Source organism: Leptidea sinapis, chromosome 41 (assembly GCF_905404315.1).
Source record: "Leptidea sinapis chromosome 41, ilLepSina1.1, whole genome shotgun sequence".
Taxonomy (NCBI): domain Eukaryota; kingdom Metazoa; phylum Arthropoda; class Insecta; order Lepidoptera; family Pieridae; genus Leptidea; species Leptidea sinapis.
In genome coordinates, this window is record NC_066305.1 from 3225018 (window position 1) to 3241199 (window position 16182).

A 16182-nucleotide genomic window follows, 5' to 3' on the forward strand; every position below is an offset into this window, starting at 1 on the left:
TCATCAACGAAAATCGATATAATGAACAATGCAGACTTTATCTACTCTATGATTTGATGGCAGCAGTGACGGGGTACCCGCGGCGCAGTCCCATGCACTGGTCCCTGTCTATGAAGAGCGTGGTGGACTTGTTGCGGAGGTCGGCCTCCAGCCCGGCTCGGACGCCCAGCAGGGTCTGGTGCGTTCCCTCCGCCGTCGCTATCTTCGACCTCAGCGTCTCCATCGTCTCGTGCAAGTCGCACACTTCTTTAACCAATCTATAACACAGAGTGTTTGAATAGTAACATTTTCTGTTTAATCTTGCCACTTGACGTAGATAGACAACAATAATTTTTATTAATCTATGCGAGAAGCTCCCGACTGCTAGCAGCCATTTTGTTGTTGTAAGAGAGTATGGGCTGCGGTCATCACCTATCCGCTGTATTTTCCGTTCCAAAAAATATCTTCATATAAATATTAATAATCAAAAACCTCCAAGGCGACGAAATAGATGCTCCCAAGTTAAGTGATAAGCTGTGTCGGTTCTTTGTTCCAAACAAATACCTAACCGTAACCTAACGTACCTAACTGTAACCGTAGACATAAACTGTTTGCGGTTCCACACAGGCGCACAGTAGCGCATGCACTGTCACCTATATACCCCGCACCCTTACCGCGCTCCACGCTCTTTTGAACGCAAACCCTGAGTGTGACTTGTTAGCGCATGAATGGCGATAGAAGTGCTGTGAGCGAGATGAATGAATCTATTGTCTTTAGTTATTGTCATTAGTGTTAACCGTATTAATTAAAGTAAAATAAATAAATAATATACCTACCCACACATTTAAGTGCTACATTACTAAATATACGACGAAGCAGGCATTGCCTTGCTACCTGCAAAGCTTACCTGTTCTGCGCCTCGTCACGACACTTCTCGAGGTGCGGTCTGTTAGTTCGCGCCTGTAACCTCGTGTGTGCGACCCGCATGGGCTGTAGCTTGTCCTCGATCGCTTTATTCAACAGCTCCAGAGTCTTCTCAACATCAAACATCTCCTGCTGGACCTGATATTCAATCATCATAATACATATTAAATATATTTTCTTTGTCTGCATCTAAGTGAGTGTCTACAGGATTTGTACCTACTGGTAGTGTAGTAACGTATCATCTGATGGACAAGGTACTTTGAATAGACCTTGGCTATTCCGCTGAATTCACAGTAATAATGGCTTTAATACCATAATGCTAACTCTCATTGGTTGGATGGATGTCAGGACTATCATCATCTAGAAGTCTTATTATTGATAGGTACCAAGTTTAAAGTTATATTGTTACTTTTTTAGTATTTTTTTTTAAATGTTAGTGTTGGCATAATTGGTAGATACAATTATTTTGAATGTGTTAGCATTTACTGATAGTACTCACAGTTTTCTTTATTATTTATTTACTTTTTATTTAGGAGGTGGAGCTAACGGCGGTTAAATCATGTACTTCGGCGTTACGGAAAGTCCAAAAATTGCGATCCTCGACCAAACGTATGCCATGTACCTACTTCCCCGTTTAAAAAATTAACTTACTTCCTCGATTTTGGATTTAAATTGCTCAGATCTTGACCAAGCTTGGACTAACTTTACAAGCATAACTCATTATGCTATTACTGCACATATACCAGTAACAAAAAGCCGCGCCAATCATTCAGTTTTTAAACCATGGATTAATCAGCATGTATTAGATATGAGTGATAACAAAAAACGCTTGTGGAAATTTTATAGATAAAATTGCTCAGAGGATTCATACAAAGACTATCGCATATTAAATAATAAAACATTGTGTTAAGTTACGAAATTAAGAAGGGAGTTTGAAAGAGGAATAGTGGACCTAAATCCTTTTTCTCCTATGTACGCAAGTAGCTTTCTTCTGCAGTATGGGTACCTCGATCTCTGGAGGAAAATGTTATGAATATTACCAATGATCACAAAACAGTAGCCAACCTGTTTGAAAAACGATTTGAAAAATCCTACACTGTAGAGTCAACTTATACATCAACTCCTAAAAAAGCTGAAACTCACAATCTCATCAGATATTGTGTGTAAATTTTTAAAAACATTTTGTTAAAGGTAAAAAATCATGGGGATTGTCTGCCCTCTATAGTATTAAAGCAACGTAGTGTTACGTGTTAGGGTTCGAAGAATTTGGAGAGAAAAACCTGCTGACTCTTTTGAAGACTTTATTTACTAGCACTAGGTCCAACACAAAGCACTACGTCCAAACACTAACCACTAACTATGTCCTAGGTCGTAGCCAAGTCGTAGGTTTCACTGGTATCACTCTTGTTCACTAGTTTTCACTACGAAGTTGCCTCGAAGATAGCTGGGCCGAGACGAGTTCCAGACCATTCAGTCGTGCGAATGGTTTGGAATTGGATGATTCTAGAAAGTTCGTGCATGTACCCGGTTTTCGAGACTATACTTCTATGTAGCTCTACAATTGTTCCTCTAACGCCATCTAGTATTGAGAAGGGGTTTCATGTTGTCTATGTTATTTGAGTAGTTTTACTGGTTGACGCTAGATGGCACTAGTTTCTTTGTGCTTTTTTGTGTTCTTAATACTACTCCCCTCTTAGAGATGCTCGTCCCGAGCATCGTTGTTATTGCCATGGTAACGCACCAGACGGTCTATGTGTACCACTTTGAATGTCCCTTTTGGTTGCTTTGGAATCTTATAAGTCACATAATTCAGTCGGTTAACCACTTTGTATGGACCGTCCCACTTGGTCTGCAAATTTGGAGATTTCCCTTTCCGGCGAGTTGGGCTATACAGCCACACCAGTGACCCTTCCTCGAAGCCGCTCGTGTTCGATTTCCGGTCGTATCTGGTTTTCATGTTCTCACTCGACTATAACCCATTTTCCCAAACCAAGGCGTGTATATAGCGCATTTTTTTCCTTAAATCGCAGAAATAGTCATGTATGGTCTCTGATCCCTCCGGTTAACCTCCTGTCAATAGGTCTACTGGTATTCGTAGTTCTCTACCATAATTGACATACGCCGGGGTAGCTTTTATGTTCTTATGCTCGCCGGTTCGGTACGACAGAAGGAAGAGTGGTATATACTTGTCCCAATCCTTTTGTTTGTCGTCTACCAATTTCGCCAAATGCCTCTCAAGGGTCTGGTTAAATCTCTCAACCATTCCATCAGACTGTGGATGGTACGCGGTGGTCCTAGGCTTATGCATGCCCAAAATTCTGCACACTTCCTGGAATACCTGCGATTCGAAGTTCCTGTCCTGATCAGAATGGATTTCTAGAGGCACAACAAAGCGACATCACACTTCTGACACCAGTTGTTACGTGTTAGGGTTCGAAGGATTTGGAGAGAAAGACCTGCTGACTCTTTCAAAGACTTTATTCACTAGCACTAGGTCCAACACAAAGCACTACGCCCAAACACTAACAACTAACGATGTCCTAGGTCGTAGGTTTCACTGGTATCACTCTTGTTCACTAGTTTTCACTTCGAAGTCGCCTCGAAGATAGCTCAATCTGAACTGAACTGGCTCGCCTCCCTGCGGCTATTTATATGGGCCGAGACGAATTCCAGACCATTCCAGAAAGTTCCTTTCTGGAACGTACCCGAGTCGTGCGAACGTGATCGACCGGCTTGGATGATTCTAGAAAGTTCGTGCATGTACCCGGTTTTCGAGACTATACTTCTATTTAGTTCCACTGTTGTTCCTCTAACGGCGTCTAGTATTGAGTAGGGAGTTTCATGATGTCTTTGTTATTTGAGTAGTTTTACTGGTTGATGTTAGATGGTGCTAGTTTCATTGTGCTTTGTGTGTTCGTAACAGTAGCAATGTACCCTGTCAATGACAGGCTGTTATCAGCTGGCATACATAATATGTCTCTTGCATCAGAAAAACTATCAAAACTTTTTACCGAATCGGGTGGTGAACATGTGAAACAGTTTGCCAGAATCTGTGATTAGTGCAAAATCAGTAAATAGCATTAAAAATAGAAAGAAAAAAAGTTTATTCGTGAAGATATAGTACAATAAAACAAAATTGAGGAATATTATTTTCTATACGTCACAAAGTGGTTCCAACTCAGCATATTTGCTGGTTTGAAAACCAGCACTGGTCTTCCGTTGGCCCATTTGGTGACGTCGCCTTATAAATAAATAAATAGGTAGGTAGTAACTAATGATAATTTAGGTATTATCTTGTCAATTTCTGAAGTTTCTAAAGTTCTGACTGTCAAGTTGACAACTCTATCAAATGTCAATCTGAGTTAGAAACAATAAAGTATATGCTTAAGATCACAGATCAGTTTAGATTAAGTATCTGAAATAGACTTATTGAACATTAAAAAAACAAAATTGTAAACATAAGCATGCAGTGATATGCACGCATCAGATCAATGATCTGATAGTGCATTATAAAAATAATAGTTATGTTAGACTAATGGTCTCATGACTTCTACAAGACTAAAGATATCAAGTGGTTCAATCTTTAAGTGTTATAAGTAACCTGTTTGTTTGTGCAAGAACGACTACGAGAGGGTAACAGGCAGGTCATACCTTGTGCAAATGAAGCTGCAGTTTGTTCTTGATCTCGATGGTCTCTGCGATGCGACGCGTGAAAGAGCTGTTGGTATTGCTCCACTGGTCCCAAATCTCCGTCGCAGACACATTCACCAGATTTTCCGCATCTGACAGTAGTATTGATGGTTGTTAATACATATTGATGAGAATAATGCCTACTCGTAAAGAGATCATCATATTATCGTTTTGGCACTTAAATTTATATTACCAAACTATCACAATAAATTCTTCTAAAAATTTGGTATAAAAAACGTCAAAGAATCTGATAATTAACATGCGGCAATAGGTGATACGGTAGTGAGGGCTCATATACATAAATACGATGCGATGTTGGCGCTGGTCTCGACTTAGGCTGACCTGAGAGCATCTGCGTGGCCTTGGCGCGCTCCGACTGCGAGCGCTGCAGCGTGGCCGCGCTGGCTGCCGCCCAACGTTCCGTGTCGCATACTGTCGGGTCGTAGCGCTCGATGCCAGCGTAGAATTGCAGACCCTACACACTCCTCGCATATTAGAGGCATCAAACACACGCATTTTGATACTTTGATACTGACTCACTCATTAAATTCAAGACATTTTCAAGAGTAGTGTAGTATCTATATTATATAATAGATTGAGTATGATTAATATTCGAAACCCTACATAAAATTTTATTCAACATTAGTCGGGTAATCGTAAGTACCATCTATAGCTCCAAAATGTAATAGAAAACATTAGTTCACCTTTCATTTTCACCAATTACAAAATGCTGATTACGCTGGATTACAATTATTCGAGTGCTTGTTAAATTTTATTATCGCGAACTCAATGGCACGTTTCTCTTTTTTTATTATTGCTAGTGTGCACTCTTAAGTTAACTGTAGAGGTGTATCTAGTAGGTAACTATTATAGGTGTTGGATGCGATTAGTAATTATGGTGCTAATCACGACCATCATGTTCACGAAGCATCCGGATCCTTAGACAACCAATGAATTCAAGCTCTAAAGTTGAAGCTAAAGCGTATTAGGTTTCTTGTTTGTTATTTTCACGAGCTCTAGATTTTCCGAACATATATAATATTCAGAAATTTAAAAAACTATTTAAAGTGACGGTTAGCCTAATTGAATAAAGTTTATTTAACTTTGACTCAAAAAAAACTTGCCTTGGAGAAGTTGTTGAGCTGATGGCACATGGAGTCGATACCGAGCGCGTACTCTTTGTTCCTCATGTCTGACTCCAGTTCATGCTGCGTCGCGCGACAATTTTTGGACTGCGCACGGACCTAAATCCCACTCGTTATTTAAATAAACATATAATCTTGAATGTTATGCAATTTATTAGATACCTCTAGGTACTTTACATAAAAACATACCGAACTCGAAGAATTAATCGTTAATAAAAACTTGGTATCAAAAAATAATTGCATCATGTCGCTTCTGTCAGTTTATATTTTTTTTCCTAAGTATCTATACCTCACATTTATTAGTATCGTCAACAGTCTATGAGTGTGTGTGTTTTATAGAGGGACCTTCTCAAGCATGTTGCGGAACTTGTCCTGACACTCGCGCAGTATGGCCACCTCCTTCAGCAGTGACTGCTCTACAGCGTCGTGTACTTGCTCCAGACCTACAACGAAACACCCACTCAATATTTCTACGTTACTAAGACATCAGTGCCGCTCTCCTGAGTGGCATTAATCCTTTATTGAAAAATCAAAATTCTGAGCGGCACTACAATTGCGCTCGTCACCTTAAGACATAAGATGTTAAGTTCTATTGCCCAGTAATTTCACTAGCTACGGTGGCCTTTAGACCGAAACACAATAACGCTTACACATCACTGCTTCACGGCAGAAAAAGGCGCCGTTGTGTTACCAATAATATAGCCGGCATCCTGTGCAAAGGAGCCTCCCACTGATAATTAGCCACTTCTTATCCCTATTCATTTTATGCCCCGGGGAAGCATACATTGTCTTAAATAAGAAAAATATTTCAATCGTAGGTACATTACATTACAGGAGTGGCTGGTTCCTACCTCTTTTTAAACTCTCATTTCTTTAAGAACCATTTATTTTCGGGCTTAATTGGCTACCAACTATAAGTAATTATTGTCGCATCCATATAATGTAACGCCATTATCATTAAGAATACCCTGTCGTTTCTCCCGATGGTACAAGCACTCTTGCACGATATGTAATGGTCCCTCGATGCCGGCGATGGCTCGCTCCAACTGACGTCGAGTATCGTTTAGCTTCTCGCATGTCGCCACTAGACGCTCCATTTCTATTGACACCTACAAATTCCAAACAGTAAAGAAACTACAGTTTTCCGATGCGGTAGGCACTAGGCACTGTAGACGTAACTAGTCGCAATTGCACTTATCTTTTTGAAATGATATAAATTTAAATAGGATATAAATAAAGCATATCTATAAATCCCATACTTTTTTTAAATAAATTGTATGAAACACTGCTTGCTTTGAGTAATCTACCAGCTGGACACCTAAAAATAGCGAGTGGGTCATCTTTAGAAGTTTGGTTAAAGAATATTGGAACTACATTAAATTGAATAGGGCTAGGCTTATTCATATAGTTTTTTAATAATAATGTATGCAGTGCCTAATTGCCTATATGGCATGCACGCCCCTGCCTGAACCTAATCAAAGCAATATCGAGTGGCTAATTATAATAATATATGGTCACCTCATTTCTCCAAAACGTTGTATCAGTGATTCTTTCTCCGATTCTCCGCCCGGAGTCACGTTGACCTTGAGTTCCGATTTCATCGGTTTCTCTGTAATGATTTGTTTGGTTTAAATTTATGACGAACAATGCTAAAGATAAAAATATGTCAAGCTTATGGGATGTTTGGTAACTATTTATAATTAATCGAATAAAATTAATAAGAAATCCCTATAATTATTATAACCTTTGGAATAATAAAGCATATGTAATAGTGCCGTTTATCTCGACACCAAATATACCTAGAGGGTAAAAAATAAATTTTTTCTGGTGCTTCATGTTGTTTCCGCAATTTACGTTTTGAGTGGTCATGTGTGTTGTTTCAAGAAAAAAAAAACCGTTCTATTTAAAACAGCGAAAGCCGAAAAGAAAATGCACAAGTCTGGCTGAATAAGAAAAAAAAATACTTACACACAAATTGATTGAACAATCGACCTCTGGAGACATCTAAATGGAGGAACTATTTAAGGATAGATGAAGATCTCTTAACAAAATTTAAATTATTGCATATGTTAAATTATTGTAACGCTTAGATGTGTATATTCCAAAAATATGATATTGTGGTGACATGGAGCATTCAGGTTAAATACTAAATGGCGGCGCATTCACGACAATGCCATTTGGCTTCGCGCGGAGCATGCCTTGTTCTATCGTTAATTTTAACAATCAAAATAAGTGTTCCTTTCGAATGATGCATCGGCATCTACCGTTGGTTTTCCTTCTGATGGAGCGGTTGTGAATGGTCAGCGCAGGGTCGACCCTAAGATGTAACTATTTAGTCGTAAGTGCAACATAATATATCATTTACAACGCAAGTTTGTACGTACCTCAACATCCTCATAATGTCGTTCCTCACCCGCTCCGAGAAGTTTCTCTTGGCGTCGGACTCGTTGTAATTCTTAATGCTGTTCTGGTTCCACTCGTACTGTGTGTAGCGCGTGTAGAGCGCCGCGCGTGCCGCATGCTCGGGACTTCGGTCGAACCCCGTCACCAAGTTGGGGAAACGCAGCGGCTCGGCGGCCATTCCCGTCGGAGTGTAACACGGGTCCACCATAGTGTTGGTGATCGGTTGCGAGGGCCTGATACACTTATTATTAAAATATGTTTAATGGGATTCAGTGACGGGACAAGCAGATAGCCTACCTCGTATTAAGACGATACATCTGCCCATAACAGAGAAGTAATTTTGATTCTAGTCGTAACACATCAGCGAGCGATGTAAGAGTAACGTAATGCCATACGTCACTGATAAAAATTCATATCGCACTGCGGGAGTCACGCTGAGACTAATTAAAGATGGAACATATCATGTTATGCTTACATCAGCTCCTAAATACTTTAAACAGGAAAAAATCCTCGTGGATGCGGCGTAGACTCATATTAAGAAATTTCACTACGCAGTGCTCAGAAGCCGTTCACAGAGTATCGGATCCCTAATAATGCGATCTCAGTTCAATGGCTTGAGCTGATACTGTGGCACATCAAATCAGAAATAAGAGCAATATTTCATTCACCTGACCCAATAAGTCAAATATTTCAACAAACATGGTATTATTCAAAAGTTGTAATCATGACTAAAATGAGTCCCTCAGCTAGTTTTGCACAAAGTCTTAAAGCCTCTTTTATTGAGTTACTTTAGAAACGTACATAGGAGTAACTTCAATTTCTTCGTAACCCATAATAGGCCTCCAGGGATGCTTCTTTGGTGAATGAAAACAGTACCCCACTTGCGGAGGCATACTCGGAGCTCCTGCTGTTTCTTTTACTGGGCTCCATTTTTGAAGTTGCTGAAAGATTCCATTTATTTAGTACATTTGTAATACTGATGTGATATTGCATTAGGTACTAGAATTTTAGGATTAATTTTATCATACCGTGCACATTGTTACTTCCTTAGCCATTTTATTTAAATTTAAGTATTAATTTGGAAGAAAATTGCGTAAAAATTAGAAATTATTCAGAGAAAATTTTAATAATTAAATCACTAAAGTCAATTTTAATTCCAATTATTTTTTTTTTCATTGTCATGCCATGATTTTTGTAAATATAGTAGGTATACAATAATAAAAAGACGACGTTGGTTTGACATTGACACATTACCAATTGTCAGTTGTCACTAATCAAAATACATTTGTTATAAAAAATCCTATCATCATAATATTATTATGTTGTGTTTAAATTTTCAATAAGATAATTTACATGTTAGCTGTAAGTTTAACACAGTGATCTTTAGTTTCAAGGTTTTTTACAACGATTCTACACCATATCGAATGGCCTAAGGAGTAAGAAATAATTATGAGTTCTATACCAGAAAACGCTCCAAATCGTAAGTGCGCAAGTGTTTTCGAAGTCCATTAATTCTATGAACAATTTTTTATTTGCAGTTTAATATTATACGAGGTTATTATAATAATATAACTTTTTATTCTAGACTGTCCTGGGCCTCAGAGTGAAGAAGCGGGCAAAGTATCTGCCTGTGCTGGTTGTCCAAACCAAAATGTTTGTGCATCAGGTGTGTAGTCATAGATCTCCAACATTTTATAAAAATGATAAAAAAACACAGAATACTACTGCTGCATGTATTTAATATATGAACTTATTAACTTTGCTAGAGTTTTGTAAAATAATAAATTTATTGTGAAACAATATCAATTATTTTAATCACATCATAGAATACATTAATTGAGACATGATTTTCTTACTTTGAATACTTTTCGCCTATATCTTAGAAAATAATCAGTTTTTATGTTGTGGCTGTTTCCTGATGAGTTGTAATATTATTTTTAGGTCCCACTGGCCCGGATCCTGCTATAGCTATAATAAAGGAAAAACTATCAAATGTGAAGCATAAAATCCTTATTCTATCCGGAAAAGGTGGAGTTGGCAAGAGTACTGTAACATCTCTGCTTGGGAATGCATTGGCCGCATCTAACCCTGACATCAATGTAAGTTCATAATTTATTACGGAAATAATTCTATAGGTAATATATAAACTATACATAGCTTATAAACAAAATAGAAACTACTTTAAATTGCATATGGCTCAGTGTTATTTTAATTTTTAATTAATAAGAAAGCTTGGATGTGTTTTGTTGTAAAGGCTTTGAGTGTACTACATACATTTTCAGCACATTTTTTTTTTTTGTGTTAGTAGTTTATAGTGGTAGTATTTATTATTTCTTTGTTGTGTCTGCTAAAATGTCACTGCTTATGAAGGTGGTTCGTTACATTCCCTAAAATATGGTACACATGATGGCTTGTCTATGTGTCATGCATTCTTTATTTTATTACTTTAAGGGTAAGTTTAACATTTGAGTATTTGATTGCAATGTGATGTCTACAATTTTTTTGATTTGATTGTATTAAAAATATTTGAAAAATGAAGAGGCTGTTAATATTGATCTAAAAAATTAGAAATGAGTTTCTTCCCACTTATTATGATTAAAGCTTAACATTTCAGAAGTGGTGGTAAATGGTAAATGTGTAAATTTATAAGTGTCATTGTTGTAACTTTCACGAATTATGTAACTGAAGTGGGGTACAACATACATACACATGTATGTAGTATATGTTAAGAATGTAAATTGCTTATTATAATACTCGTCGGCTGTCTCTGACGACATCAGGAATCCAGTGTTTAAGCGCTGGATCTCTGTTCACATGAACAAGAACAAAAAATGACTGCACAAATTTGCGCAATATTTATATAGTTTTAGTTAGTCTAATTTTACTTTTAACTTGGCACCCCTTTACAGTGTCCAAATTTTTTGTAACTATGGGTTTTATTATGCCTGAAATAAATACCTTTTATTTTTTTATTTATAATTAATACAACAGGTAGGAAGTAAAACAGAATAAACTATAGTGTTATCCAAAACAGTTGTGTGTTATTTATTTCCCCGCACCTCATGCCATGACAACCCTACCAGGAGCCTACTACATACACATGTATGTATGGCGTACCCTACTTACGTTACATTCATTGACTTCAATAGATAAATGTAGACCTAAATGTGTATTAAATATTTTCACAGAATGATTTACATACATGCATATTATGATATGTGAACTCGTAACCATAATTTACACAATGAAGGTATTTTTTTAAATTATTATCTTTTCTATATGTGTAGAATGATTTTAATAAAGCAATTGTATTTGACTCATATTATCAATCTTGCATATTTGTACTTACCTTAATAAGTATTTAGTCTTACTATCTTACATACCCCATTATTCATAATAGTTTGCTAACTTAAAGCATTGCTAATTCTCACTTTGTCTTCTTCTATTGACCTAAGTCAGAATGAGAAAAAACACTCCTTAGCGGCTGTTTTAAGTTAGCGGACCATTATGAATAAGGGGGATAGTCTTTAATACTTGGGACTCTATTTAATAGTTGTGTGAATCTTATGGCAGGTAACTTTCTTAATAGACCAAGTATAATTAAAATTATTTTTTAGAAAGACATAATATATACTATATTGAATAGTATATGAATTTACTTTATATTATATTGTTGTTGTTTACTTATTTTGGATTGTAAAATACTCAAATAGTATACATGACATAATATTTTTCGACCTGTATAGCCGAGTGGTTAGCGATCCTACCTACTAAGCTAGAGGTCCCGGGTTCTAATCCTGGTAGGTGCAAGCATTTATATGATGTATATGGATGTTTGTATCCGAGTCATGTATGTTTAAATGTATTGTATGTTTATATGAATATATGTATGTTTAAGTAAGTATATTGTATTAAATATATCATTGTCTTGTAACCTATAACACAGGCTATATATATATATATGCTTAACTTGGGGCAAGATAATTTGTGTAAATAGTGTGTCAATATTATATTATAATATGGTTTTTACATTGCAAACTTTGTTTGTTGCTTTGAGCAATGAATAATTTTCTATCTCTATAGTAGAAGTACTTTATTTTGTACAGTAAATATTTTTATACAATAACATTGTAAAATAAGCCATTGTACCCAAATACTGGGATATTACAAAAAATACCATTACAAAATAACAATTCAGTCTAAACGATGAAGCATCCTGGGAATTGAAATTTAATATTTAAAAAAATAATCTAGATTATAGTTGCCTTTTATGTACGATTTATACGTTTTTACGTATTATAAATTGAATTTTGTTAGTTAAAAAAAATATAGAGTTTTTTGTGTCGTTTCTTCCCTCTCAGACCTCCATTTATTTCCGAAGTGTTGGTAGTGATTTATTTGACAACCAAAAAATATGAAGTCACCAAATTTGTAAAATAAATAACTTGTAATGCAAAATTATGGAATATTACCCGATTATATCTGGACCTCCTTTCGTAAGAACTTCCGAATTCCATCACAAGTATTCAAGTGCCTGTGGAATTGATCGGGCCAACTCTTCAGCAAACATTTCGCAACGGCTCCCGTCCTCCGCGCTGAGGGGCCGCCGTGCCACACCGTACCTTGCATTCACTTCCTTATTAAGTTGCGATCACTTTTTACTATCCGTCAAAAATAACGTCCCGTCGGGAATTCGAGTAAGCGGTATTTTATCAGATATGTATAGAACTTAAACCGCAGTATTTATAAATAATAGTTAACAATAATCATTTATTTCAGGCGTAACCAACCCATAGAAGAAACAAATGAAATAAAATTCCAGTTAAAACCCCTACCGCAATGTATTACTACATTGTAATGCTACATGCAATACATGAGCGAAAAAATTTGAGGCAATGTAATAAAAGTTTCACTTTAAAATGAACTGAAAAAGAAATCATTTTCTATTTTTAGTAATCTGGACCTCAAACCATCTTTTGTAAATATCATTGTTAGAGATAGAATTAGCTAATTAATTATTCATCAGAATTACGTTCCTGGAGCGTCTCATTCGATCCCAAAAAGATACAATTCTTGTGCAATCACAAAATAATGCTTCATAAACTAAGTGTAGTCTTGATCAAATTCAAATATTTTTATTCAAAATACGATGTGAAATCACTTATTGAAAGTGAAAAAAACTACTACCACAAAATGAATGCCTCGGGCCTGAGAAGAATGGGCGCAACAAACTCAGGGGGCTTTTATTATCAAAAATATGTTTTACAATTAAAGTAACATTTACAAAGTAACATTGTACAATTAAACTTATTAATTAATAGCCTGAGGGCGGTCGCTCCATTCCCAATCTGTGGTATCATTAAGAAAGTCATTTATGTTATAATAACCTTTACCACACAAACGTTTTTTAACAATTCTTTTGAATAACGTAATACTTTTGCTTTGAGCATTTTCTGGGATCCTGTTGTAAAAGCATATACATCGCCCCACAAAAGATTTGCTAACTCGACTCGATCGTCTAGGAATTCCATTCGTCTGAACTCCTGTTTCACAAAAATACAATGATAGCTTTTCGGTTTCAAGTGCCCGAGCTAACTAAAAACCTGTAATTCAATCAAATTTTGTTTATAATGCGAAGTATTTAACTGGAATGCGTGAACAGATAAGTGACCCGCATGTACTTAAGTGATCACCGCAGCCCAGGTTCCTTTTATCTAAGTTTAAATAGTCGTCAATATAAATTAATGTTAAATAGTTTAAGTAGTCGTAATGAAACTTGTATAATAATACTCAAGAATCTATATGCAAATGTGATTTCGAAACACTTATAACGACTAGTTATTGTCTGTTCTATACTTCTAACTACAGATGTAGGTCACCTTTCTGAAATTTATTTTTTAAAACTTTTTGTAGTTTTTTTGCAGTTTTGCATGCTAATTTAAATCACCCGAATAGAAGACACGACAATAAATTTAAGATCTATATCTCAACTATAGTATACGACGTAATAAAGAAATTTAATTTCGTTTCTTGAAAGTAAAACGTAAAAGACGCATGGCATTTTGACGTAAGCGCTTAGCATAAAGGGACCAGTCCACAAGATCATAAAAAAAATACTGATTGTACTAACACGCCGAACAAAACTTATACGATATTTCTAATTAAAAAAGGAACCGATATTGAACACATCCACAAAAATATACTAAAAGTCACAAAACAATAACTATCTTTTGACTTTGGACCTCAAATAATATAATATAATATTGACACACTTTTTACACAAATTATCTTGCCCCAAATTAGGCATATATAGCCTGTGTTATGGGTTGCAAGACAACGATATATTTAATACAATATTCTTACTTAAACATACATAAAAACATATAAACATCCATGAATCGGAAACAAACATCCATATTAATCATATAAATGCTTGCACCTACCGGGATTCGAACCCGGGACCTCTAGCTTAGTAGGTAGGATCGCTAACCACTCGGCTATACAGGTCGTCAGAATACTCAGCTTAGTTTGAATGTGGACTAGTTAGAATTATGTCAGGCATAGCCCATAGGGTAGTGAAAGTTTACACAGAGATGAAGTGTAGAAATCTAAAATAAATTCATTATTCAATGTCAGTTAGAGATGTTCTGCTCTCATACACACTTTGTTCGTCTATAGTCGTTAATAGATTGTAAGCTTATGATAAGTATACTTACATATAAGTATATTCAATGGTCGAAATAGCTGCCCTTGGGTTTCCAGTAGCTCTATTAAGGTTTCATTATACATACAATTAATGAAACCTCAATATATTTGATATTTCGTCGAGTCGAATACGGTATCTATTATAAAGAAATTAAAGAAAATTTATTGAATTAGGCGTTACTTTGCGGAAATCCATAATAATACAAACGATTTAAGTTTTCTTTAGTGTTAATTCCGCCAATATTTGTTTTTAAAACAATTCGACAGTCTTGCAGTCTCACGTGTATTTGTATAAACAAATTAAAGTTCATTTTAAAACTTTACCGTGACATATATCTTATATATAAAATTCTCGTGTCACAATGTTCGTTCCCGTACTCCTCATGAGATTTTGTGAGCATATTGAGTAGGTCTGAGAATCGGCCAACATCTATCTTTTTCATACCCCTAAATGTTAAGGGTGGTCCACACGATTTTTTTTTAATTTTTTTGACATTTTTTTTTAATTTGTTGGATTATGAGTCAGCATTAAAAAATATATACAACTTCAAATTTTCACCCATCTACGATCAACAGTTACTTTTATATCGCGATTTTAATATCGGCAATACAACGTTTGCTGGGTCAGCTAGTCTATATATATAAAAATGAATTGCTGTTCGTTAGTCTCGCTAAAAATCGAGAACGGCTGGACAGATTTGGCTAATTTTGGTCTTGAATTATTTGTGGAAGTTCAGAGAAGGTTTAAAAGGTGAATAAATAAGAAAATGCTGCTAAATTAAAGAGAAACAACAAATTTGTTTTTCCTTTGACATGTCCATACATAATTTCTATGAGAGAATTTATTGACGCACGGTTTGACAGTTCAAGTGAAACAATTTCATTACGACAGCAGGGTGCATATTTTACGAAGTAATTTTTGATGTTATGATATATTATTGACAAATTCATATAAAAACATTATTTTATTAATTATATACAGAACAACGTCTGCCGGGTTAGCTAGTTCATTATAAAATATCGATACTTCAGTTTCAAAGAGTAATTTAGAAAAGGGTTCTAAAAGAAAACATATCTAGTTGTTACTCTTTGGCACAAAAATATTCTAGACTTATGAATAAATATTGGAAGTAAAGATTAAATTGCATTCAAATCTGTTTCTCGTTATCGTTAATGGAACAATTTCTCATACAATTTATCTCAAACTTACGAAATTTCAGACTTGACTTATTACACTTTGAAACTGAGTTATCGATATCTATGTACAATTACAGAACTACGAGGGGCACTCTGAAATGATCGGGAATAAGAAAAACCACATGCACGGTATAGCTAA

General features: G+C 35.8%; 2 protein-coding genes across 3 annotated transcripts in view; one reads left to right on the plus strand and one right to left on the minus strand.

Moving 5' to 3' along the window:
* Positions 1 to 12734, minus strand: LOC126976659 (tektin-3-like). Of its 2 annotated transcripts, none has more exons than XM_050825146.1 (11): positions 12614 to 12734; positions 8943 to 9082; positions 8123 to 8374; positions 7257 to 7347; positions 6706 to 6847; positions 6084 to 6181; positions 5718 to 5837; positions 4936 to 5068; positions 4555 to 4685; positions 887 to 1041; positions 1 to 257 (listed from the first exon to the last, which is right to left on the minus strand). In XM_050825146.1, exons 1-11 carry the CDS (start codon positions 12656 to 12658, stop codon positions 47 to 49), a joined length of 1518 nt encoding a protein of 505 aa, XP_050681103.1. In that variant the 5' UTR covers positions 12659 to 12734; the 3' UTR covers positions 1 to 46. The 2 variants fall into 2 exon arrangements, with proteins under 2 accessions (XP_050681103.1, XP_050681104.1); XM_050825147.1 differs by lacking the exon at positions 12614 to 12734 and adding an exon at positions 9170 to 9316.
* LOC126976661 (cytosolic Fe-S cluster assembly factor NUBP1 homolog) overlaps positions 9425 to 16182 on the plus strand; it is a 19398-nt gene continuing 12640 nt past the window's right edge. The window contains exons 1-3 of the mRNA XM_050825148.1: positions 9425 to 9621; positions 9727 to 9807; positions 10083 to 10240. Of these exons, the coding sequence (XP_050681105.1) occupies positions 9591 to 9621; positions 9727 to 9807; positions 10083 to 10240 (270 nt within the window). The 5' untranslated portion in view covers positions 9425 to 9590. The remainder of the gene's footprint in view (positions 9622 to 9726; positions 9808 to 10082; positions 10241 to 16182) is intronic.

Coding starts and splice junctions, on each gene's coding strand:
- LOC126976659 (XM_050825146.1), bottom strand. CDS start 12,658: ATGGAATTCGGAAGTTCTTACGAAAGGAGGTCCAGATATAATCGG. Junction 6,848..7,256: donor CAACGTTTTGGAGAAATGAG/GTGACCATATAT, acceptor TGGAATTTGTAG/GTGTCAATAGAAATGGAGCG. Junction 5,838..6,083: donor TCCGCAACATGCTTGAGAAG/GTCCCTCTATAA, acceptor AGTGGGATTTAG/GTCCGTGCGCAGTCCAAAAA.